This window comes from Drosophila obscura, unplaced genomic scaffold (assembly GCF_018151105.1).
Source record: "Drosophila obscura isolate BZ-5 IFL unplaced genomic scaffold, ASM1815110v1 contig_4, whole genome shotgun sequence".
NCBI classification, from domain to species: domain Eukaryota; kingdom Metazoa; phylum Arthropoda; class Insecta; order Diptera; family Drosophilidae; genus Drosophila; species Drosophila obscura.
The window spans coordinates 8719954-8746215 of NW_024542828.1; the positions used below are offsets into that span (position 1 = coordinate 8719954).

At 42.8% G+C, this 26262-nt stretch overlaps 1 protein-coding gene across 11 annotated transcripts in view; it reads left to right on the forward strand.

The window, feature by feature from the left end:
• Positions 1-13543, forward strand: part of LOC111066771 (low-density lipoprotein receptor) — a 35805-nt gene extending 22262 nt beyond the window's left edge. For 4 of the 11 annotated variants that reach the window (XM_022355617.2, XM_022355641.2, XM_022355673.2 and 1 more), the window contains 8 exons: positions 1037-1159; positions 1706-1932; positions 2926-4332; positions 4402-4600; positions 4923-5024; positions 10184-10314; positions 10386-10532; positions 12286-12678. In XM_022355617.2, coding sequence (XP_022211309.2) covers positions 1037-1159; positions 1706-1932; positions 2926-4332; positions 4402-4600; positions 4923-5024; positions 10184-10314; positions 10386-10532; positions 12286-12327 — 2378 coding nt within the window. In that variant the 3' untranslated portion in view covers positions 12328-12678. Of the gene's footprint in view, positions 1-1036; positions 1160-1705; positions 1933-2925; positions 4333-4401; positions 4601-4922; positions 5025-10183; positions 10315-10385; positions 10895-11809; positions 11831-12285; positions 12679-12781 lie in introns of those variants that run through there. The other 7 variants (XR_002607098.2, XR_002607101.2, XM_022355664.2 and 4 more) reach the window with 5 other exon arrangements.
• Positions 13544-26262: the final 12719 nt, after the last annotated feature.

A 26262-nucleotide genomic window follows, 5' to 3' on the forward strand; every position in this document is an offset into this window, starting at 1 on the left:
CAGACACAAACACACCCACACACCCACACACAGAGACAAAGGACCTTCATTTTACGGGCTGGGTGGTAGGCCAAAAAAAAAAAAGCAGGCCCAAAGAATCCGGCAATGAAAGAAAGTACGAGAAGAGAAGCACTGAAAGAACTGGCATACTAATACGCATTTAAGGGTTAAACACAAGCGTTTTTATGCAGCTGTATGGGTGTGGGTGTAGGCGTTTCTGTCAACTTGTGCGTGTGTGTGTATGTGGGAGTGTATGTGGTAGTGTTGTCAGCTTTATTTAATGTCCGTGCTGCTCTTGGGCTCGGGAATAACTTCAATGAAAGTTTCAGACACGACTACGAGTACGAGCATCTGTGTGTTTGTGTGTTTGTGTGTCTGGTGTGTGGGGGATGTGGGGAAGGGTAGCGGTGGTGGTGTCTGCGATAATTGCTTTAATGCATACGCATGTGTGCGTTTTAACTTTATGGAGTGTTGGCTGATAATGTCTTAATTACTGCCTAGATAAAATGCCAACTGTTTAGCCCAGAATGGTTTCTCATCGCCTCCCTCTTCCTACTGCTGTACGTGCCTGTGAGTGTGTGTGTGTGTGTGTGTGTGTGTGCGTGTGTTTGCGTGTGTTTGCTGGCATGACAACTATGTTTATTACTTTGCCATCGGAGAACGTACGGAGGTCCCTTTACAGCTGCTTATAAACTTAATTACAAGTCAAAACTTGGCTGCCTACTTTAAGGCCGTCTTCGGCACGTACACTGGGCGAAAAATAATGATTTAAAATGATTATAACGGTAAACGGGATGCAAAGTTTTTGTCTTTCTCTCAGTGCACCATTTGCTTCTATCCTGATGGCTGTGCTTGCCATTAGGGAAGCAGTTAGTAAGCTATTTTGAAGGCAATATCATAGCACCAACTTCACCAAAGATTATCCCTTAAGGGAAGGCTGTGTGTTGCCCCTTAGTACTCCGATTACTTTTCCTGCTTTAATTTCAGAACATTTGCACTTAACTCATAAATATTTTGTATATATTTTATTTTACAGCGAGAAAAACCTGCTCACCGGAGCAGTTCCAGTGCAAGTCCGGCGAGGGTGTGTGCATACCACTCTCCTGGATGTGCGATCAGAACAAGGATTGCGACGATGGCAGCGATGAGGCCCAGTGCAGTAAGCCCCCCCCCCCATTCCCCATTAATATCTGTATTTCTATTTACTGCAACTCTCTCTGTCTGTCACTGCTTTTGTTTTGGTGAAATCTACTCGTATTTATCGTTTTTCTGTTGCTTCTATATTTCCCTGCCCTGCTACATATATTACTTGCTCTGCTGACACACATTTGCATTTCACTGAAAATTGTGTAATTCCATACTTACCCACCGCTCGTATATCGTATCGTATACCAATAAAGCACAAATATTTACGCAGAAACACTTTAGATTGCAATACTCTAGTAGTAGATGTTGTAGTACTGTCTGTGTGGCATCCACAAATCCTACCTCCACACACAGCCTTTTCCTTGTATGCTTTGTTTGTTTGCTAGCAATTTTTTAAATGGTGTTGGTTTCTGTTGCGTTTTTGTTTATCCACAAAGGTTTTTGTTGTAAAAAGCATCCCCACACACACACACATCCATTCATTAATCAGCCTGTAAATCCTCCACCTAAAACCCCATTGAGATATCCGGCTAATTCCCCCTACCTGAACTCTATGCAGATGCCACATGCCGCTCGGATGAGTTCACCTGCACCAGTGGCGACTGCATCCAGAGCCGCTGGAGATGCGACGGCGATCACGACTGTATGGACGGTTCCGATGAGCTGAACTGTCCCCCCAGGGGAAAGTGCCCCCAGGGGGCATTCACCTGCGACAGCGGTGATTGCATCAACAACCGATGGGTCTGCGACGGCGACTATGACTGCACGGATCACAGCGATGAGAAGGTAAGCTATGGTCTCGTTAGGACAACAGTCTGCTTTCCCATTCAGCTGGCCATGAAAATTGATATGACCAAATTATTAACGTAAACACAAACACACAGCACACAGTACACACACATGCTAAAGAAGGGCTGTAAAACAACCCTCGCATATAAATATATATTTATATGAGCCCCAGCTAGGAAGCATAAATTATGCAGGACGCGAGCATTATTCAAAACAGGCAGCGACGACCAGGACGACGATGTCGGCAACTGCTTCCCATAAACATTTATATGTATGACGCATAGCTTTTGTTGTCAGTTGTGTAGCGCCAAAATTGCATGGCACCCAACAGGAAAAAAATGGGAAACGCAAACTATCCGAAAATGCATAGACAGCAAGCCGAACATTCTATGCCCTTACGTGAAGGAAAGGGAGAAGATTTGTAACTAGATATTTTTTATTCCTTAAGGGTTTTTTTTAGCTTATTATTTCCTGTTTTTTTTCCTATTTGTTGCTTAGATATGTCATATGAATATTTCGCCAGTATTAAAGGGAATTAGTTTCCCTTTAATTTGCTAAGATCTTCATACAATTTATTCCAAATATTCTGTAGTAGTACTGAGTACAGCTTGGATTCACCATCATCCAGCATATATACCCTGCTCTGATGAGGGTATGAAAATGTGAAAAATGTTTGCTTGCAGCTCCTAAAAATATGCAACAAAAATGCTAAAAATAGCCAAAGGGATAAAGTGCACTACATATATCCATACATATATGCATATGTGTGCTGGTTGTGATTTTTAGATAGTGTGTAAGTGTGTGTGTGTGTGTGTGGCAAGCTTTGTAGCCAGAATATTTGGCTGGCACTTAACAGCAAAAGCAAACTGTTGTATTTTGTAGTAAAAGTTAACTTCCTTCAGCCGGAGATTTTTCCCCCCTGGGCACCCACATATACTCACCAACCCCTAACCACCCCTCTCTCACTCTCTCTCTCTGTCTCTCTTTTAGCAAAACTGCAGCACAGTTCCAAGACTCTCGATGAGTTTCTGCGAGCCATACGAGTTCTCGTGCAATGATCGCATCACCTGCCTGCACAGTACTTGGGTGTGTGACGGGGATATTGACTGTCCCGGCGGCGATGACGAGGATCCAGCCAAATGCCGGAATGTGACCTGCAGGCCGGATCAGTTCCAGTGCGGGGATCACAGCTGCATCGCCGGACACCTCACCTGCAATGGGGAGAAAGACTGCGCGGATGGCAGTGACGAGAGGGACTGCAGCCTGGCCACACCCCCCAGGCAGTGCAACGCCACCACCGAATTCAACTGCGGTGGGGGTCAGTGCATCGCTCTGGACAAGGTCTGTGACAGGCGGAAGGACTGTCCCGACGGCGAGGACGAGCCGGCCGGCAAGTGCGGCGTGAATGAGTGTGCCTCCAAGAACGGTGGCTGCATGCACCGCTGTGTGGACCTGGTGGTGGGATACGAGTGCGAGTGCCGAAAGGGATACAAATTATCGGGGGATAAGCGCACCTGTGTGGACATCGACGAGTGCGAGAACCCGGGCGTCTGCTCCCAGATGTGCATCAACGAGATCGGAGGGTTCAAGTGCGAATGCGAGGCGGGATACATGCGGGACCCGCGCAACCACACGCGTTGCAAGGCTGGCGAGGGCCATGCCTCACTGCTGCTGGCGAGACGTCACGATATCCGAAAGATTGCACTCGACCACATGGAGATGACGTCGATCGTGAACAGCACCAAGTCGGCCACGGCCCTGGACTTTGTGTTCCGCACGGGGATGATCTTCTGGAGCGACGTGACGACGCAGAGCATCTACAAGGCGCCCATCGACGAGGGTAACGAGAAGACAACGGTGCTGAAGCAGTCGTCGGTCACCTCCGACGGACTGGCAGTGGACTGGATCTACAACCACGTCTACTACACGGACACGCACAAGTGCACCATCGAGCTGACCAACTTCGACGGCAACATGGGCAAGGTGCTCATCGAGGATGCGCTGGACATACCGCGCTCCATCGCCCTCGACCCCATCGAGGGCTGGATGTACTGGTCCGACTGGGGCGCCTCCCCGCGCATCGAGCGTGCCGGCATGGATGGCTCCCACCGCACGACCATCATCAGCTACGACGTGAAGTGGCCCAACGGCATTACCCTGGACCTGGTGCGCAAGCGCATCTACTGGGTGGACGGCAAGCTGAACGTCATCTCGTCGGCCAACTACGACGGCTCCCAGCGGCGCCAGATCCTCTACTCCACGGAGTACCTGCGGCATCCGTTCTCCATCACCACCTTCGAGGACTACATCTACTGGACCGACTGGGACAAGCAGACCGTCTTCAAGGCCAACAAGTTCACGGGCGAGAACGTGGAGCCCATCACAGCGGTTCACATGGTGAGCTTCAGCTCTGTTTATCCTGTTCTCTGTTCCTCCCCCCTAACACTCGCTACTTTTCTCGTACAGCTCCAGAACCCCATGGTGATCCATGTGTACCATCCGTATCGACAGCCCGATGGCATCAATCACTGCCAGTCCGTGAATGGCCACTGCTCCCACCTGTGTCTGCCCGCCCCAAGAATCAACGAGCGCAGTCCGCGCATCTCCTGCGCCTGTCCCACGGGCCTCAGGCTGATGTCGGATGGTCTTATGTGTGTCGAAGAGCGTGAGTAGCATTGCCTTTGTTCTTTGCCCTTTTGACCTGTGGGGGAGAAATGCGTAGAGTGCATTTTGTAATTGTAATTTGATGCGCCTGCAATTGTCTGTCTGCCTCAATGGGTGCATTTTGTGGTTGAGTTGGTCAACACCAACACACACCCACACACAGACAGATACAGAACGCATCCTTGTTGCGGTTGCGGCCTTTGCGTACAGGGCTATTAAGTGACCCTTTGCTGGCCTTAACTGCAGGCCGCCGCATTCGTTGAATTTTATTCTCGCATTTTCCATTTATGAAATTAACTTTAACTCCAATTTCTGGCCCACAGTGCGTATCAAAGTTGTGCGTCCCACAGTGCGCAGCAGGACGAAAAATGCTACCTTAGCATTCACAACGAAACCACCTCAAGATGCGCACACTAAAGTGCCTGGTATGAGATACTTTTTGACAGTACGCCTATTGGTGGAGGTTCTCTTAGGATTAGCAATATATTAACTGGGTGCACGGTGCTCTCTGCTTGGGCTGAACAAACTATGGGCAGTCCAGTCCATAGCTAACTATTTCTTCAGTGCTACATTTAAGTGCTTTCTGGTGTTGGTTCCCCCGTTTCGTACTCGTCTTTGTCCCATGTGTGTCCATGTGTGGGATCCATGTGTTAATTTCATTTTCACCTTTACCCTTTAGTCGCGAGCTGTCTTTAAATTTCAGCTCACATCTCGAACAACCTGCAACATCGACAGTGCCCACGTACAACCAACCATACCCCATCATCATCATCATCATCATAAATCAACATCAATGATATCGACGTAATCACTCAAAATGCACACACACATACCGTACCCGTACCCGTACCCATACCCCTGCCCTTACTCGTATCCATACTCAAACATATCCATGCAAAATGCGAACCGAGTTCAACGTAAAACATAAATATCGGGTTCACCCAGCGCAAAAACCACAAAAGGGAAGCATTGGTGACATGTTTAATGGCAACAACAGCTACAACATCGAACCCCCCCTTTTCGAGCTTAAGCGGGTACCCTATGACCTAAACCCAAACCGGAACCCGAACACAGACCCAGACCCGGACAAATTTCACCATTTCTCCATGCAATTTGCGAGCTGCTCTGTCAGAATGACAACACCGATGGCAATGGCAATGGCTATGGTGGCGCTGCCAGCCCTGATGCTGATGCTGATTCCCTGCTGATGCTGATGCGGATGCGGATAGGGAATGATGAACGACTGACAACCGCAGGGTGAGGAAACGAAGCTCAACGGACAGACAGACTTATCAATGACAAGCGGGAGAGTCGTCAACAAATCGCCATGAAATTAAATTGTACATAAGCAACACGAACAGATACGAGTACACCACCACCAACAACAAACAAAAACCAACAGCAGCAGCAGACATCACACTCCCTGCTCCAGCATATGAAGCATGGCAAATAGTTTAACCAGAAATTCATCATCAAAATCATCATCATCGTCGCTGGGTAGCATCATCGTCAGCATCGTCAGGATCCCGACCAAATTGGCACTGTCAACACCTCCAACTGTCGTCGCTGGTGGAGAAATATTTGCGTTGGTTGTGTAGCAAAATGAATTACGCCCATCAGCCTGCGGTTTATACCTAAAAATATTTGCACCAACCCGAAACATTTTTACCCCCATTCTCCCATTCTTCCACGCTCTGCCTCACTCTCTCACTCTCTCTCTCTCTCTCTCTTTCTGTGTTTGCGTGTCCTTTGTCCCGTGTCCCGTGTCCCATGTCCCTAGTCCAGTTATATGTATTTAGTGCCGCATCCGTATCTTGTTTCGCTTGTTGCTATTGCTATTGATTCAAATTAGAGAGAGTTTTGTGTGCCGCCTCTAAATGCTATATCATTATTTTTAATAAACGCAAATTTCGGCTGCCTCCCGGCAGGCGACAACACACTTTGATCAATTGAACGGCCAAAATGGAGGCAGCATCGTCAATCAGAATATCAGAATCCATGGAAAAAACGCGCCATGAAAGCAGATATTTTGCTATGGATACCAACGAAAAAATTGCCATTTTGGGGCGAAATAAATATGGCTAATAAAGGGTGCAGGCTACGTGGGCGATGTGCACATATTTTAAAGTATGTTTGAAAGGTTTTCTTGATGTGCGCTCTTCATCAAAAAGTTATCAGAATATTTGACAATTTGTTGGAGCAGCCCATGCAGAGGGTATCGCTCTCTGCTCCACGGTGGCCTTGCGGCAGGGTATGGGCTGTCATGGAGAGAGTAGCTCTCTTACAAAGAGTTTCCACAAACAAAACAGTCAGCCGTGATAGACAGAGAGATAAACATGGAACATAATTGCTTTGTATACACCAAGAACCATGGAATCTGAACTCAAAGTGAGATTAATTCTCTCAGTTGCAAAGCTTAAATGTTGTAAAACAAATGAACAACGTACAGACGTGTCCGCCTACTCAATGTGACCTTGTGTTTCCCAGTAAGAATCTGCTATTTACCCGCTCTACCCTTTCCACAAGACACTTTCGAGAACCCCATCAGACTGTCATGCCCTTTTCCTTACTTTGCGAGTAGCAGAGAAAAAAAAATGGGGGCGCATCCAGCTGCAGGGTTCAAAGATCATTTCTATTTTAAAAAGCAGAATTTGAAATTATAAATTGCCTATTGAACCCATCATTAAAATTGTTTGCAATATGCCTATCCCACATATAGCATTTAAAAAGCTTCCCCCCTTGCATCTAAACTTGCCAGAAAAAAAGAGAAATCCCACAGAAAGGTCATCAAAAAATAAAAATAAAAAGAAATTAACTCTACACTAAGCTAAATCATGTATCCAGCGAAGGTTTAGCCCAGAACCCGCACAATCGGGCCTAATTACATCAATTAAAAAAATAAGTCATAGAGGTGGGGCATCGAGAGGGGCGCGGAACGAGTCAAGCGGCAATGGAAACGCTAATCAGCTCGGGCGGACTTGGCAACACATTTGCCAGGAGAAGAATGATGCCAATGGGCGGGCTTAAGCCAAGTAGAAGAAGGGAAAAAAATACATATAAAATGGAGGGCAAGAACGAAGTAGAAGGCAAAGAAAAGTTCGCAGAAGCGCGGGCAAGTAAATAACTATAAACTAGTTAAGGACTATTTCAATTAGATGACCCAGCCAAGCCAGACGAAGGCCAGTTCCTGCCCCGGCCCCAGTCCAAGCCGTGCCCTGCTGTGCCATGCCCTGTGCCAATGATGATGACGACGCCCATCCACCATAACTGCAATTTCAATTAGCGGTTTGTGCTACTTTTTCTATGGCCATCTTTGGCCACTTCAAATTGCTTAATTAAGCGCAGGCAAAGTTTCGCAAATACCCCAGAGAAAGACAGACAGACAGCCAGCCAGATGGACACGCAGATGGGGGAGTGATGGGGCGCAGCCGGAACACAGACCCGTTGACCATAAACTTTGAGCCGTCGAAGTAACGACTGCGTTTTTAATAGGCAGAGAATACCACATAAAATGAAATCCTCGGACGCATGCTCGTAGATGGGGCGCCACAGCCACAACAGCAAAGCACCAACAGCTGCTGCCAATGCCGCCACTGCTGGCCGGCCATCGTGCAACATTTTATGACTTTCATTTGCCTGCACTTTGGTCACTCCGGCAATTGTTATTGTCCTCCGCCTCGAACTTTACTGCATATTGCCTTGAGAGAGGGCGGCGGAAAATTAGAAAACATAGTAGCAAAGCCGCCATTTTGTTTATTTGCATGCCACACAATTTTTGACTTCTTTTTATTGGCCTCAAAAGTTTTCAACTTTTTTTTTTTATCTAATCTCTTACCAGAAAAAGAAAAACCCCCGCCCCAGCTCCGAACAGGTGACGGAACATATTTTATGCGTTTTTATTTCATTTTGGGGAAAAGAATATGGAGGCACACAGCCATTTTGTCGTTCGTTTTATGGCACTTCCGCAGAGCGGGGAGGCCGGTCAGAAGAACCTGCCATGTGTTATCCCGAGTTGGAGTTTTAAAAATAAATATAAAAGCACATGTGCCGGATTATACAAATGGGCGATGAGGCATAACTCTCCCTGTTATATAACGGCTGAAATGGAGCGGTATGGTGCTTGTGTGGGGCACTGAAATTGCATTTTGCTATAGATTAGGAGAGCACAATAATATATGACATTTATAGGCAGCACCGCCACAACATGAGCGCTATGCAGATAGGATGGGTACTCGTTTGGGAGAAATATTTATGCCCCGACTTTGAAAGATTGCTAGAGAAATTTATGCGCTGAATTTTTTTATTTTAGCGCACTCGTAATCGTAATTTTTGTTTAATGTTTTGATAAAATAATTAAACTGGTTATTGTTGTTGTAGAATTCTACGTCAGAGATGGATGTAACATCTAAAACTTTAAGTTTAGAAATTAACAAAAAAAAAAAGGTAAATTTCGTTGAAATTGTAAGACAGAAAAGCTGTCGCTCTTAAATCGTAAATGAAAAGCGCAGCTGCTACGCCCCCTATGCCACGGACGCACACTCGCATAAACAGTGCGTAACTCCCCTCCCCACAATTAATATGCCACTGAAACGTGCAAGTTTTCAACGGATTTTGCCGTGCCAGTTGACTGTCTGTTAATGCCGCTTAAATAAATTTGCAGCATCTTATCTAACGCCTACTTCCCCTAACACCCCTTAAATCAGCGCCATAACTGCCAACTCCACCCCTTAATCGATGCCACACAGCTGTTGCCGCTATCAACTTTTAATGATAATTTCTTGCCACATGGGCCGCAAACGCTCATCTGCTGCTGCTGCTCCTGCTGCTCCTGCTCCTGGACACTCGTATAGTAAAAATTAATACCAAAAACAGCAACAAAAAGTTATAGGGAGGGGGGGATATGGAGTGGGTATATGGCGCCACTTGAGGACGCGTTAAATGCGCGGCATATCCTTTGCCAGGCGAACGCGCTCGCGCCTCCAGCCTCCAGCCTCCTGCTTAACTTTCGACTTTTTTTGTTGTTTTTCTGTTGAACAAATTCTAAACGGAAAAATATGAAAACGAATTATGTTGACAGCGGAAAAATCCTACAACTTCCTGCCCACCACACAGAAACAGAAAAACAGAAAAAGGCAACCAAATAAAAGACAGCGAACACTCGTAGGGAGCTGGCGACAACTGACAAGGGGAAAACGCTGGGAAAAAAACACGAAAGCGGAAACATTCGCAACGGGATGTAGTCGTCGTCGTCCTCAACGACTTTGCTTTATTTCGCTTTTTGTCAGGCTCTAGCCGCCAGACAAAATTGTAATTATATTCGGTCACAGAAATTATGAGAAAAAGCTGAATGCAGCTGCTGGCAGATAAATGTATTTATTATTAAATTAAATTTAAGACTGACTTTGGCTTTGGTTTTGGATTATTTAATAGCCATGCACTTTGGGACTACTTCTAATAATTACAAAAAAAAAACACATCTAATTTTATGTCCCGTTTATCGTAGTTTTAACTTGTGTTGGGTACTCCTTTATATCACGTATACTCTACGATAAGCATCTGCTAACTTCTTGATTTTACCCAACAGTTGAAAAGAAAACCAACGACAGCAGTTCCACACACACAATCCACAAGATCGATGCGCCAGCAGAGGAGGATCATGGCCGAATAGCCTGGATTGTGATAGACAGTCTATTGGGCACCACTGTGGTGGCTTGTGTAAGTGTCTACTTTGGAGTAACCTATTAAAAATATATATCCCTATTTAATCTGTCCTCTCCTTTCTCCAGCTAATCCTTTTCACGTACAGACGTTGCACGCGTGCCGTCAACTCCATGAACTTTGAGAATCCCGTGTACCACAAGACCCCCGAGGATCACTTCAGTCTGGAGAAGAATGTGACGCCGCACATGTATGCCACGGCCATGGACGAGGAGGTAAGTGCGTCTGGCCCACCGATGGCCACGAATCCCAATGACTTTAGCTATGTCAGATTTTAAGGAGTGAATCTAGGAACTAAATTAATGTTGTATATAGATGGCTAAGTGTATGTATGCGTATCATAGTTGTACGAATATGTTATGGATTGTAACTCTAAGGCTAAGCTAAGATTGTATTCCACGTGGGTCCTTAAAGAGTTGTGAATGTTTTCCCATAGAGCAGAATCTCTCTCTCTCTCTATTGATTGTTTTTCATCCACTAATGCGCTCTTCAATAATTTTAAATGCTGCGAATAATCCCGCAAAATGCCCGAAACAAAGCGAAAGCCGCAGACAGAATTTAGCTAATAATAAAAACGGTAAGTTGTGGTCACCAAATACAAATTGGAAAATTATCGGTGCATTTTTATTACATAATTGTTGTCTAGTGTGCACAATTTAATATCCATTCTCATTTTATTGCTCTATATAATTTACAATCCATTTGAGCTTCGGTGCTCGTTGAGTACTGGCTGTGGGGTCTGTTCTGGTCGCTCCCGGCGCTTCCGCTAATTGCAGAGCGACAAATACAATCAAAATGTGCATATCAATTGAGCAATTAACTAAAAAGGCCAATTAAATGGAGTCAGTGGAGCGTCAAAATGTCCCGCAGCCGACAGCTGCAAAACTAACACGCCGACTGGGACAGGACAGAGACCCCGCAGATATGCACGAGATATGGTGGCAATTTTACTAAAATATTTCAATTAAATTACATTTTTTGTGTCACCATATTTCGCTGCTGCTGCTGCTGCTTGGTTGCCAATTTTAATGAAAGCGGTTAATTAATTAATGCAACAACAAAAGAAGAAAATTTCAGAGCAAGCGTAAAACAATGCATTATAATAATTACGCCAAATTGATCAAAATGGCATTAAAAGAGATTTTCTGTTCGGTTGCCGCAGTAACCAACAAAAAAATAACAACATAATTTGCATATTCGTACGGGTTAGGACTAAATTGTTTTCGGCCGCGAATTTGGGGCCATGAGCTTAGCGGTTGTCTGTTTTCATTCGAATTTTTTAATTAAATATCATCATTAAACAGAGTAGAGTGCTTGTCAAATCTCTCTCTCTCTCTCTCTCGCTGGGTATTAAATCACATTTTGTTGTGGAGTTAAATGAGGGATTAGCTGGGGAACCGCATTAAAACCGACTACCAACTATTTTTGTTTTTACAGCGGGTTTTATATTTTTTGTGTATTTATTTGATCAACAAATTGTATGTTTTTTTAGTGCTAAATTATGGTTTACAAATCTCTCCTTCCAACTGACGAATAGTCATAGAAATCTCCATACTTGAAGCAAGATGAAAGATTGCAAGATTTGCAAAACATTTTCTTATGTGAAGAAATAAATAAGTATGACAATATATTACTGAACAATAGTCACGTTGGGTTTAGCTGGTATTTTATAATTTTATATGTTTTTTATACTTATTAATGGTTATTTAAATTTTTGCATTTATTCTTTTTTTAATAACTTTTTTCGTACATTTTTAATATTTTATAATTTGTTGTTTAGTTTTAGTTTTATAGCATTATTGCTACTGTTTCAATTATTTTTTGATATTTTGTATAGATCCTAAATTGTTTTAATTTCTTTTATTATAATTATTTGTAGAAACTTTTTAGTTTTTCCAACAACAAACAAATGTCTACGCTCTCACTAACCAAATCTTATTCTCTCTCTCTCTCCTTTAAAACGTATAGTCTGCTAATCCATTGTGCGTGCGGGGCACCCAATGTGTCTAGGGCAGCCCGTCAAATATTCACTTAGATGCATATCCAAAAAAATGAAATACTGGCCGCGTAGACCAAGGAGAAGACCGCAAGAACATCTCCTATTAGTAATTCCCTTAGACCAAGGTCCCACTCAACTCAACTCAACTAAACGGGCAATGAAAGTTGAAAAAGAAAATGCTATTCGTAAAGCATGAAAAAGAGAAAACTTTCGTATAGAAATAAGAAAAAGAAGAATGCCAAAAACAAAATAGAAAAGACAGCGGGACGACATCAGCAGTAAACGGGGAAAATGAAAATACTCAACAAATTCAATTTGTTGCCTAGTTTAAAATTTAATTTAAATTTAACAAATACTAACACAGACACACACCCACACATTCACACAGATACATGCATATACTCCTACACATTTACACACACACACACAAACTAATACAAAAAAAAACACAAAAACTTTTTCTAGGCGCTACGTTTTGACATCGACTAACGGCGTCGACACACACACACACACGAACAACCATGCATGTCAACACATACTCTCTCTCTAGAACACGCACACACACACGCACACAAAAGCCCACAAGAACTCACAGAAGGAGAGACGAGCGCCACGAAGCCATTCGGAGCCAGAAACTCCTCCACTTTCCCTTCAAGTCCATGAAATCAATTGTAAAAAGTTAAGACATTTTGTTGAAGTTTGATCAAGAAAAAAACATTTTGTGAAATTAAAAAAAAAAGAAAGAAAAAACCTAAAATGTTAAAAGAAAAACTGTTTATAGGCCTAACAATTATTGTGACTAGTTATAGCATATTCTTTGTTTTCGGAACAAAACATAAATCAATAAAAAGACAACTTTATGGATACTATCTGGAACAAATCGATTAAAGTAACATTTTTAGCACCAAATTTTAAATAAATTTTAGCTAAATATTTGAACAAGACATGTCTGTAAATACATTAAAAAGTAAACAAATTTAGAGAAAATTTCCAAAAAAAAAAAGAATAAAACAATCTTTGGGGAATTTAGTAAACTACTTATTACCTATATCCGATTATAATCATTCATTTTACTTCGTTTCCTTATGCGTTCTTGGGTATTTCAAAACAATTTGCTGTGATCAGTTTAAAAGCATTAAACCTACATTAAATCACCTTATTTTGTAGTACCTTTAATATTCTATTCTCATTTATTTAGTGTGTAGACATGTTTTCAAATATTTTTATTTATTTAGAAAATATACACAAAAAAAAAAACTAAAGAAAAAAAACAATAAGACAAAATATATATTTAAATTTGTATCGGCAAATTTTGGTTCCTGTAAAATGTATTTTAGTTTAAGCTTCGATGCTTTGGCGAAAACAAAATATATTAGCTAACAAATAATTGGTATATGTGAAAGATTTAATGAAGATAATATGATAATAAAATTAATGCAAAATAATTAAAGTTCATTCAGAAAAATAAAGAGGAATTTTAAAACAATACAGAAATGTGTATCAAATTATTGTGGAATGGATGGGTTAGTTTGGGATATGATTGACCGTGACTTATGCAGAGTTAGAGATACTACTAATGTAGGTCTCTAACCTAAGGCAAAGCTATCAATCAAAATCAACTTCATGTAATGAGAAAGGACAAGCTAGTTGCAATATGCCAATATGCACGTAAAAACCCGTAGTAAAATCTCTAAAATCTCTAGCCCTAATGGTTACCATTAAGGACCATTACCTAAATAGCTTTCCCCCTTTCGGTACCCATTATACATATGTGTATACAATACCCCGTACACAATTATCATTCAACTCTTTATGTGCAGCTCATCCAAATTATTATGGCAATTATTATCAACTTGTGTAAGATGTTCGTCCATCCAACCAGAAATCGAGAAGCTAATCGTGTCTACAATTGTGTCCGTTTGCCTCAACTCAATATCCACAACATCAACGCCAACACAGTTTTGACTTTGGCCAACTCAGACTCTGACACCAGCCAGACACATACACACACACACATCCAGCCATGAATTATTAAATGCTAATGGACTACTACGGCAATTATTTCACATGAGAGGGCATCAATACGTAATGAGGCTCGTCCGGTGACCTATTGATAAGCTTTCGGTGGGGGGGGGTTACAACGTTTGAGGCGTCAAATGAGCAAATTCTATTGCAGTCCCTAATGGCTCTGCACATTTGGATGGAGAATGGATTCTGGATGGATTCTGGTTGGGTGGAAGGTGGTGGTATGCCAGTTAAATCTACTGCCTAAGCATCAGCAGATTTTAATTTCGTGCCCCCATATTTAACCTTCGATGGAACTGCGCCGTGGAGCTGTGAAAACATGGGGAAAACTTTTGTTTGGTTAATTTATGGGCGAGAATTATCAGCAAATGTGGCCAGGCCACAGACCCGAACCCAGTCTTAGCCAGTGTGGACCGCTGGCGGGGGTAAAGTCCGACGCAGCGATTTCAACGAATAAATAAGATTTGTATGCCCTTCGGTGTCTTTAATGTTATAATTTATGTAGCGCGCCTGGAAGCAGGCAAACATTATTTTTGTTTACTGCCAGCCGGACAGCCAGCTGTCAGCGGCATGTCGCTGGTAGTGGCGAGGGGGAGGGGCTGGTGTGTTATAAGCGGAATCGATTTGAATCGATTATACGCCGCGGCAAGCACACGTTCCATGAAAATAAAATGCAAATAAAAAGCGACACATTTGACACACGGCTCCGATAACTTTTTCAATTTAGATATGATCCCGAAAGTATGCCGGATAATCCCCCGGCTAATGCAAGGTAGATGTGTTAGTACGTGTATGTGTATGCCATTCCATTAGCAATATGCGGACAAATGGCAAAACACTGTCCCTCTTTCTGCTGCTTCTCATGCTGCCCCAAGAGCAAACTAAGTGAAAGCTACGAGCATGTCGGGCCAGGGGAGCCAACTTGCACATAAAGGCGAAGGGAATAAGCGACAGGAGTTAGTGAGTGAGTGTGAGTGTGTGTGAGTGTGTGGCAGGATGAGGATGAAAATCTGCAATTCAGCCGGAACATCGCATACATTTTGTCGTTTTGCCAGCCGCAGGCGGCCACCAAACAAAAACCTCCTCACCCACAAAACACACACAGAGAAAGAGACTGAGAGCGAGAGAGAGAGAGAGGAAGAGAAAGCAGCAAAGCCAAAAGAAATAGAACGAGGAAATGTGGCCAGAATTGTGGCTACAACGGGGTAGGGCGAGTGCACTCGAGTGTCCACCTCTGTGTGACTCCTGATGCAAGAAAAATGGCTGTCATTGGTAACGCTGCTGTGACTGTACTTTGTTAGCGATGCGCAGCCAACGATAACTTCTGCCTGAACGAGACCATTTTTTTTTTTACATGTCCCTTTTTGCCTGCTTTTTGTCAAAGGCGATTGTATCTGCAGATGCAATTGCATTTCATGGCTGGCATTTGATGGCTGATTGTCGTTCCTATACGATGTGAAATTGACTATAACAAAGGTTTGAATTATCGAAGATTACTTGGATAGTCGAGTGCGAGAGAAAATTGAGTTCTTTGATTAGCTTCAGTCTTGATTCGAACACTTAATGGAATTGCAGCTGCATCTACTGTTCTTTTATTGAGGGATACGTAGTCTATTTAGACATAGGAAAATCCTACTGAAAGTAGATCTGATTAGGGATTTATAGATAATTTCCTTACATTCATGATTTAATATTTTGTTGATGCATCTTGCTCTTCTCCGTAACTCCAATAATACGTAATTAGTTAATAACTATTGTTAAAATTTTCATAGTTAGGCGGAATTGGCTGTACACCATTCGGCCTGCCCCATTAGTCCTCTCTATGTGCTTTTGGTTATCGCCACCATGTGTGGCCATTGTGCTCCTTCGCAGCAATTCTGCTATCGAGAGCTACCTTATAGCCGCCAACTGGCGGGCTTTAATTACGAGCAGGTCAGTGGACCTTACTGTGGACCACCACAGAACCGATTCCATCGCACCAACGGCTGGACAGCGCCGATGTTTGCACATCCTTGCAGTGCATTGCAGTTTCGCTCTTGTGGTCCGTGTTGTTATTGCTGGCGTGGGGGGTAGGGCTATCCCGGGGCCAATTGCATGGCAGATGCACAAGGTTAGCAGAGTAGCAAGTTCAGAGATGCCGAATATGCTGTGCGTAGGCCATGGAATGTTGGCCGAGTATGAGGCAGAAACGGAGGGCATGAGGCATGTATGTGCATGTAGCCACTGCGTCTTACACGCAGGCGAACGTTGCTGGGTTGTCGGTCGAGTTGTTTGCACCACGTTCTGAATAATGGATACGTTTCGTGCCACATTGAATGCCCAGCAGTGAGTGACATTGCAGGACTCGGCTGTGGGTTATGGGCTGTGTGTTTGAGGGCGTACGTAACACCCAAACACACAAACTGGGCAAAATGTTTTCGGAATTGTTAATGTAATTACACCTGAGAGCCTTTCCATCGTGTTACCACCTTTTTGAGGGTGGGGGGGGTGGTGGTAGTGGGATGGTTGGGTCTAATCAGTGCCAAAGTCGATAAGCGTGTGGGAGTTTAAAATGCAGCTCGGCAATTTGCCTAATTGGCGTGTGGTTGCTGTACTTCACAAGTTCTAATCAGGCGACGAGTTCGCCCAATCCCCTGTGCACCCACTGTCGGTGTGTCTCTCCATTGTTTGACACAAAATAAAATAACTTTGCAGACAGTCGTGGGGCGTGTGGAAAATTCATCAAACTCAAGCCAAAGGCAACAGCCCGATCCAAGCCAAATAAAGAAAGACCAAAAAAAAAAAACCATAAGAAAAAACTGAAGGACCAGGGGGGCTGTAAGCGGCTTTTGTTTGGCATGGAAAAATGGCTACAAAATGGCGGCAGCTGACTTAACACACCAAGCCGAGCGTGTGCGTGTGTGTGTGTGTGTGTGTGTGTGTTTGTGTGTGGCATACCCCACGCGTCTTCTGGCCTTGGCGCAAAACTGTCGCCTGTCTTCTGCCCGCTTGCCGCACGGCGTGTGTGGCTTAAATTTCACTTTTTCATGTGGTGTGCTACAAAAACTTTCGCGATTTCTTTCTCTGACCTTGTGCCGGGTAAAATTACTTTCGCACGACGGGGAGCACGGTGAGTGCTGTGGTGCACCACAATATTGAAAAGTTTTCATTGAAAATATCACTCAATTGGGGGTGCAATATGAATTCGACCTAAAATTCTGCTAAGCTAAATAAATTTATGTGATTTTAGATTTGTTGCATGCTACCTAAGGGTATTTCTCATTTGTCATATGATAATTATTTTTTTTTAATGTATGCATTATTTTTATTTTATTTAATGTGCTCTCGAGAACCTCAACTTAATTTCCAAGCTGGCACATATAATTTCTGTGCGTCGTTTTCTGGCTTGTTTGCAAATTTTCAACTTGAAATGCCAGCGCCAGATGTCGAGCGCCACACACAGCACGGAGCATCAAGCACGAAGCCGAGCAGAGTTTTCTTTTCACAATTTTTTTTTTTTTTTTCATTTCTTAAGAGGAAAAGGAAAAGTTCACTGCGGTTGCCAGCAGCAGAAGCAGCAGCAGCAGCCTGCACTCAACAATATGTGCGTGCGTGTGCCTGAGAGTGCTGGTCGCCATTTTGTTAACATGTTAAATAGTGTGCGTGACAGGATATGCAATGCCAAAAGCAGCAACAGCTGCAATAAGAATCCATCTCGAGCACCCAGCACCACTCGTGGCAGTAGTCGGTAAACTTCTATGGAAAACCTAATTAATGGCAGGCAAACAAATCTGATAACTATTAGAACAACTAAATCAACGGCAGATATACACGTAAGGCGTAGAGTCTTGCAGCGAAATTAATTAGATTTAATCGAATGCCAGTGGTCTGTCAACATTCATTTGGCCAAGTTATCACAGCCCACCGCCCACCGCCCACAATGTTGGCCCAATCTTAGTTGTTCCATCGAGTGCGTGTGGCAGCTTGACAAACAGGGTAAGCTGCCCAGACGGAGCAGACTGAATAGACAGAACAGACAGACAGAGAGAGAGAGAGAGAGAGAGAGAGATGAAAAGAGGCGCAGGCTGGCAGGAACAGCAGGTGAATTGGCAGCCAGCACGTTTAATACCAAAATTGACATTAAATTGCTTGTGACCTGCATCCCATACAGAGCTGGAACTTCCACTCCCTACAGCTCCAGCTCCAGCCGGGATCTGTTGGCCCTGTTATCGACTTTTACGACATTTCCAATAAAGAAACATTGCAAACGTTGTCTTGTCGCCCGCCCTCCCCCGCTGCTGCTGCTGCTGCTGCTCCTGACGCCGCTGATTTTGACAGTGCGCCGGGCCTCTGGCTCTGTGAATTGAAGCACTTACCCTGCAGATGACACAAAGCGTGTTTTGAGAGAGAGAGAGAGTTATTGAGAGGCTTCTAAGAATAGTAGGACCCTCAACAGCAGACAGGTTAATGTACCAGAAAATTATGAACAAGATAAAGAAACATGCTTCAATATTTCAAAAGAATTTATTTCATTTTGTAAATCATTTTTCCAATTATTTACCACTAAATGTGAAATATTTTAATGAAATTGAAAGCGCTCTTTCACTCCAAATTCTTTATGCCCAAATGGTGCCAAGGAATCTCTTTATTATTTAGAACACTCTGGCCACATTGCTGGCATGACAGGTGCCAAAAAAGACAACGCACCTTTGCCAATATGATTTTGTTATTACTTTTCTTTTTTTTTTCGCTGAGTAGCGGTGGATAGGTGTGGGGGGGACAAGCACAAGTTGTCAACAATTGGAAAAGCTTCCCCTGCCAGAAGCTGCCAGCCACCACTTCCTAGTAGTAGTAGTCCCGGGGATATTGGCAGCCATTTTCCCCAGAATGAAGTTGTTGATTATGTCGAATCCTGTTACACGTGGCTCAAGCAAATAAATATGTACGGCTACGGGTACGGCTACGGGACAACACAATGACATGACAACCAGAAGGAGATTCATTGCAGAGGAGCTGGGCATGAGTAAGCGCTTCTCAAAACCGAGAGACGGGGAGTCAAGGAGTCGAGACTCCAGAGTGGAGAACTAGATGAGTTTGGGATTTCTTTGGCGTTGCTGCTGTTCACTTACGTGACGTAAATGTCTAACGTAATTGTCATAACGGTGGCACAGGAACCCCGACCAGACCAGACCACACCACACACAAAGCAGCAACTGTTTGGAAGGCAAATCCCATGGCACACATTGTTAAAGATCGACCAGCGTCCATGTAGGGGATAAACAACAAACCCACCCAAACACACACACCCACACACAGTCGTACACCCACGAAAAACGAACGAAAAAAAAGCAAAAATAAATAAACATGAAGAGGCAGAAGTAAAACTAATTTAAAACGACCTTCGACATGTGGGCCAGTCTGCACAATGACCAGGCCATGTTACAATCTACAATATGTGTCCCTACACACGGGGCAACACGGGGGGATTGGATTGTGGGCTGGCAGGGGGGAGTATATACGTGTAGAACTGTGGGTGTGTTTCCAACCACAACATATTTAACTTCATTTAGGAGAGCGCGAGAGTGGCTACAGAAATTCATGGTGTACATATTTAATGTAGATTTAACTAAAATTAGTAATTAATATTGTTAAATATAATGGCTCTGTTCAAGACATTTCGGTGTTCGTGGCTCCTCCATTTGGATGGACAACATAAATCCCTCTGGCTATAATTGGATTTCCAATCTGCTTTCCAACTTAGTACCAAATATTATTATGTTTAAAATCAGTTTACATTTCCATATTTTTATTTGTATACTCTTTCATTTCCAACTCAATTTGTTAGTTTTGCTTGACAAATTTTAAGAAAACTTTGCACCAACTGCACGCTACACCCTCTCCTACAGAGTCCACCCTCCAAGCCCAAGCCCCCTGGTCACTCTCATTGGCATTGCCTACTCTGCTGGGCAGGGACTGCACTGCACCAGACCCATTCATACTTCAGTGCCGTATCCCCCCCTGTTTGCCGCACATCCAGCTCCAGGGAGCCCTGTGGCAGAAACAAAACCCCAACCAGCAAAGAATCGCCTCAATCCTAGCTTTAAGACTCATCCAGCTGCCTTTTAGCATTTTTTCCAATTTTCCCTACGTTTTCGTTTCTTTTTTTTCGTTTTTCGTTCTCCTTTTTGGGATGGTCGAGCGGAACAGACCGAGTGACCAACTGAGCGCCCACATTTAAGGCGGCGCTCTCCTCCGGTCGCCCTGTCCACTGCTTTTAGGTTGTTCTATAATTTTTCCTGTTTTCGCCATGGTTTGCTTTGGTTTTCTGCTTTTCCTTCTCTCAGCTTTCCCATTCTGGCTTTAGTTATATTTTGCGCTCCTCTTTGGCGCTTTGCTTTTGCTATTTTAGTTTTCTAACCAACAAAACAAATTGAATCACGTTCGCTTGGGAGAAACGTGAGTATTTTATTTTTTCCGTTAAACATTTTCATTTTTCTTTCCCAAAAGAATACATGTAGAAAAAAACGAGAGAGACGAAACATCGAATACCCTTGCAATTATCATAAATAAAGCCCAAATTAAAAATATTCACACTACAATTTTAAAGAAACGAAATATATCATGAATAAGGCACATTTTTATCATAAAAATTCAATATATCAATAAATCTTAAAGACCAAATAAATAAATAAATATTGTAGCAGATTTTTTCATTTCGATTGAATTTTTATCTGGTGTTGAATGTCTCTTTTCGGCAATTGTAAAAGTTGAACTGTCGGTACTTATTGCATAAGGATCTGTTTTTAAATTTCGATACTTACGAGTAAAAGCAAAGCAGACAGTCATTAGACAGCCATAGCCACCATATGCTTTTAGGGCTGGTCAGGCACATGTCCACATGTGTACTTGCTGGCTACGAATTATGGCAAGTATATTGCCCAAATATAAACTACACCTCCTAGGGTATCAAAAGAAACCATTTCCATGGATTTGGGATGGGGACCGGGGCCTGGGTGGAACTGGGACTGTGGCAATGCAAGACGTTTTCCCCGATAATGACGCCGTTGAGTCGTTGTTGTTTCCGCCTCTGACCGTCGAGTGTTAGCTGCTGAAGCATACCTCCCGCCCGCCTCGAACACAATCATTTGGGTGTTGCTCCGCTGTGTGTTTTGTTTTGTTTATTAAAAAGAGATTGGAGTGCAGAAAGATTCCTATTTTTGTCATGACTGCTGCCGGTGGCCACTTGGGGAGGGGTCCAGTCTGTAGGCCCGACCAAAAGCCGAGACGAGACGAGGCGCACCCATTCATCATCATTCCAGGCTGATGGTTTTATTTTGATTCGGAAACGTTTGGGGATTACCAGACTAATGATTTTATTATAGTTTCTCCATACCCTCCTCAAGTAAATTTTGATTGATGTTCCTGGCTTTTGCCACTGCCTCTCGACGCCAGACCACACAGCTTTTCCAGCTTCCATCTTTTAGCTTACTGATTCATTGTCCTGCCATTTAAGTGGCTTCATTATATTAAAAGCGAATTAATGCTGTCGCCATGGAGATACTTTCAAATTGAAACACAATTTTCCTTTTGCTTTATTTCGCATTGCAAACGAAGGCAAAAGAATTTCAGTTCCCAGCAACAACTCAAGGAGGAGGAGCTCAAGAAAAGTTTTTCACTATTTTTGGGGTTTTGTTCAATGATTTTTTTTTGCTTGTGGCACTTTTAATGCTCTTAGTGCAGAAAATTGTGGATAATTACAGCAAGCTGGTGATGTAATTAAAAATTCATTTTCAACAATTTCAACAAATTGATAGACTTTTTTTTATTAATTTCTGAATTTCTTTATTTAGTTTTTCTATTGAAGTTTCTTTTAAATAATATAAATAATATATTCCAACAGAACAGTACCTTTAAATAATGATATAGAAAATATAGGATAAATAAAAAAATTAACATTAAATACAAATAATATAAATAAATATAATAAATTATTTGTAATTCCAAAAGTACTTCAAACAAATTCAAACGAGTCTCTTTAAGCTAAGAATGTTTTATCAGCGGCAGGGGTTAGAGATCTCCCGACAGCAACAGACACACACACACCCACAATATATTGTGTGTAAAGAACCTTTGAACTTTCGCTTATCGTGTTGTCTTTTGTTTGCTGGTGACTTCACGCACATTTGTTAATTTGTTTGCGGTCTCTCCGGCCCCTCATGCGACACCTATCTCCAGGACAATATACCGTAACACCGTACCCCGTACCCGCACCACTGGCTGGGGCAAGGCAGCCAGCATAGTCGAACCTCCTGACTCAAGTCTCAACTTTTGATGTAAGGGCATTGTGAAGGCATAAACTAAAATGTGGCCCACAGCATAGAGCAACGCCTTCACTCCCTGTCCCCTCCTGTATCCCTCGCATTGTTATAATTACGCGTAACTTTCGACAAGTGTCGCCTGAAAATCGCCAAACGTTCTCATTTCCAGAGAGTCCTCGACCGAGTCCAGGCTCCAACCAGGAGCGGTTCAAAGTGCTCTGGCTCTGGCTGGTGGCTACAAACGAGTCCGCTCTTGGTGGCCCGCTGCCAGCTGTGGTTTAATCTTCTTTTAAGTTGCGCCCCTTCGCCGAACGGGGGAGCCTAGAAAAAAGATGGCGACATCGTAAAGCAAAAAGTTTGCCGCCACTTGTGGGTTGATAACAAAGAACAAAGCAAAGTTGGGGCGACTCGACGAGGGTCTGCTGTAGGGGCTGGCGCTAAGTCTAGGGCTGGGCTAGGGCCAGTTCTTAGTCCTTAGCACAGCTTGAAAATAGTTGGAGTTTGTGAAAAGTCATTGTTACACTGCTGAAGAGAAGAGAGAAGCCCCTTTTGCCGTTCTCTCCTTTTTGCACTCTAATTAGTCGTCATTGGCTTGTGATTTGTGGGCGGACTTTGGGCAGTTGCGGCATTGAAGGACCGAGATCCGAATACCTGAAGGGGCTGGGCTGCCCAACTTTTCTCGCCACAAATTCAACTTGTAATTTTGTGCTGATTTTTGATTTACCACAGACCGGAAATTCCATATAAAATACACTGAGAACTACCAACTGATAGAGTGGTTGTGAATCAAATTTTGAGATTTTGTGGCAGGCTTATAATTATGACTAATAAAATAATACGAAAATCCGTTCCGCACAATCGTCGAACCTGCCATGTCTGTTGGTATTTCCCTCAGTGTAGAAACACCTTTGGCACGATAAATCTTAAACCACATCTGGCCGAGTCTCGACTCGGACTTGCTTTCTCTCTCATTAGTTGAACCAATTGCCATGCCATGCCAGTTCATATATGTATCGTTTATTCCAGCCCACAAGCGTTATAGAAGGCCGCAAATAATTTAAAGCCAAATGAGCTTGCCGCAATTTATGCTGACCACATTAACCATTTTTAGCCGAGTGAGGGCGAGCGGGAGAGTCCAAAAGGCCGACAAAGTATTTAATTAAATTAAGCACAAAGGAAAACACCGGCCACCAAGAAGCGAGTGTTGGGCAGACCTCGCTCCAGATGAAGTTGGCTTCTGTTTTTATGGGTTTGGCCTTTAAAGCAGTCGTAAATCATTTAAGGAAATGGCCAATGGTGGCCGTGGGGGTATGTGTGAGCTGGAGAGCTCAGAGAGAGACACAGAAATTGCCGCTAATGGCCAGTGGTTGCTCATTGTCCGAGCCGATCACGCCCGCCGTCCACTCGAAGCGCATTAAAATAGACTAAAATGTTCGGCGTTCGGACTGCCTTTATGGCCACTTAATGTAAAACAGTTAATTAGCAGCTCACACAGATACACACCCATACATCGTGTGGGGCCAGCGGGGGGGTAAAGAACAAGGGAAATGTCCAGCCTTAATGCAAAAGGCCGCCATTATTTTCCTTTTTTTCGCCTGTCGTTTCTTTCACGGCTTCTACTTCTTTTCCTCTGCTGCGTCTGGTGCTGCTGCTCCTGCTGCTGACGTTTGCCATCTTCACTGCGCCAGGTACAAATGAGGTTAGGGATGATGCGGGGGTCCGCATGTGAAAGGCGGAAAATTACTTTTGATTAATGAAGCGCAATGAGGCGTGCACAAAAAAAAATTAAATGAATATTATAAAAAAAAAGGAAAGGAAAGGAAATTCGAAGAAGAAACAGAAATCGAATGCCAAACTGGTATTCACTTTGAAAACTTTTTTGGTCACCTGTCAAGAATGACCTGCAAATGAAAGCCAAGCGGAAGTGTAAAATGCTCTGGGATAGACTTAATTTTAGCGTTTTCTTTAAGTATTTATAAAGCACAAATTTATCATAAACAGCATCCAAATTCGTTTAAGGAATAAGAAAACTGTAGTCCCTTCACATAGTTTTTGAATATAAATTCCAGGACACATTTTGTTTACAACAAATTCTTTCTGGGATATCTGCTAAAGTGTAAAAAAATAAAATTACTTCCGAATATTCCCATTCTTTTCAATTTTCATTCTCTCAGTTCAATAATCTTACGTTGCAAAGTCCTTATACCCCCAGCAAAGAGTATCGCAAAAAGATGTCAATCTCTTCTGCTGTCTCCCCGGCTCCACTTCATTCCACTGTTTCCCTCTGGCGCTTCCTGTTTATGGCAGGCAGAGCTACTGAGTAGCCCAGAATGTCATTGAGAAAATCACAAGCAAAAGAAAAAAGGTAAAAGTAAAAAGCAAAAATGAGGATGGTGAAAATTAACATACAGAATGACGCTTGACATGCCACGGACATTATTGTGTCGAACACCTTCGCCTGCAGTTTATATATTAATGCTGATGCAGTGTGGACACTTGGGAGGGATTGCAACTTTTCTTTTGGGAAACTTTTCGGCGCCCTGTCCTTTCCCTCCAGCTGTAATTACGATGATGGCCCCGATGGCCATCGAACGTGCCAGGACGTGACACAAAAGGACAAACCGAAACGAGATGCAATAATTTTTAACGTTTGTTTTGCTGTTTGGTTGAACGAAAATGCACACCTGACACTTTTATAATTACACTACTCGACAAAATCGAACTTTTTTTTTCCTCAAGGATCCAAACCGACTTTTTCTGATAGATATGGGGATTTAAAATTTTTTAAAGAATTATGGTTTTTTTTCTATGGCAGAACTTTTTTTTGAAGAATTTTTGAAGTCTGGTATTTTTTTTTTAGCTTTTTTCAGAGGTAGCGATAGTTTTTTCACATAACTTTAGTATCTTACGTCTGGTTGTAAAGAACTTTGCTATTTTGAAAAGATAATTAAAACAGCTAGAAGTTAACCCAAACACTTTGTGATTACAGCTTACCGTCTGGGAAATATAAAGCATTGAAATGCAAAAATTATGATTTTTGTGCGGTATTTCTTACGAAATTTTGACTTTAAAAACTCAGGAAAAGTCGAAAAAAAATTATATCTTGTGTCCTCTATTTTTTTGTGTATAGGTGCGTTAATTTGGCATCCTTTAGGTATCGCTCATTAAAATCTATGGAGAGACTTGGAGCTAAAATTCGTTAACCAAACCTAAAATATGGAAAAAATGAACAAAAAATACCTTTTTGAAGGCGGCGGGCCCAACTGCCAATTGGGAACAAAGCAAACGAACAAGGGTTGTACATTTGGTACCTGATCGCGCTCCGCCTTCAAAAAGGTATTTTTTGTTCATTTTTTCCATATTTTAGGTTTGGTTAACGAATTTTAGCTCCAAAGTCTCTCCATAGATTTTAATGAGCGATACCTTAAAGGACGCCAAATTAACGCACCTATACACAAAAAAATAGAGGACACAAGATATAATTTTTTTTCGACTTTTCCTGAGTTTTTAAAGTCAAAATTTCGTAAGAATACCGCACAAAAATCATAATTTTTGCATTTCAATGCTTTATATTTCCCAGACGGTAAGCTGTAATCACAAAGTGTTTGGGCTTAACTTCTAGCT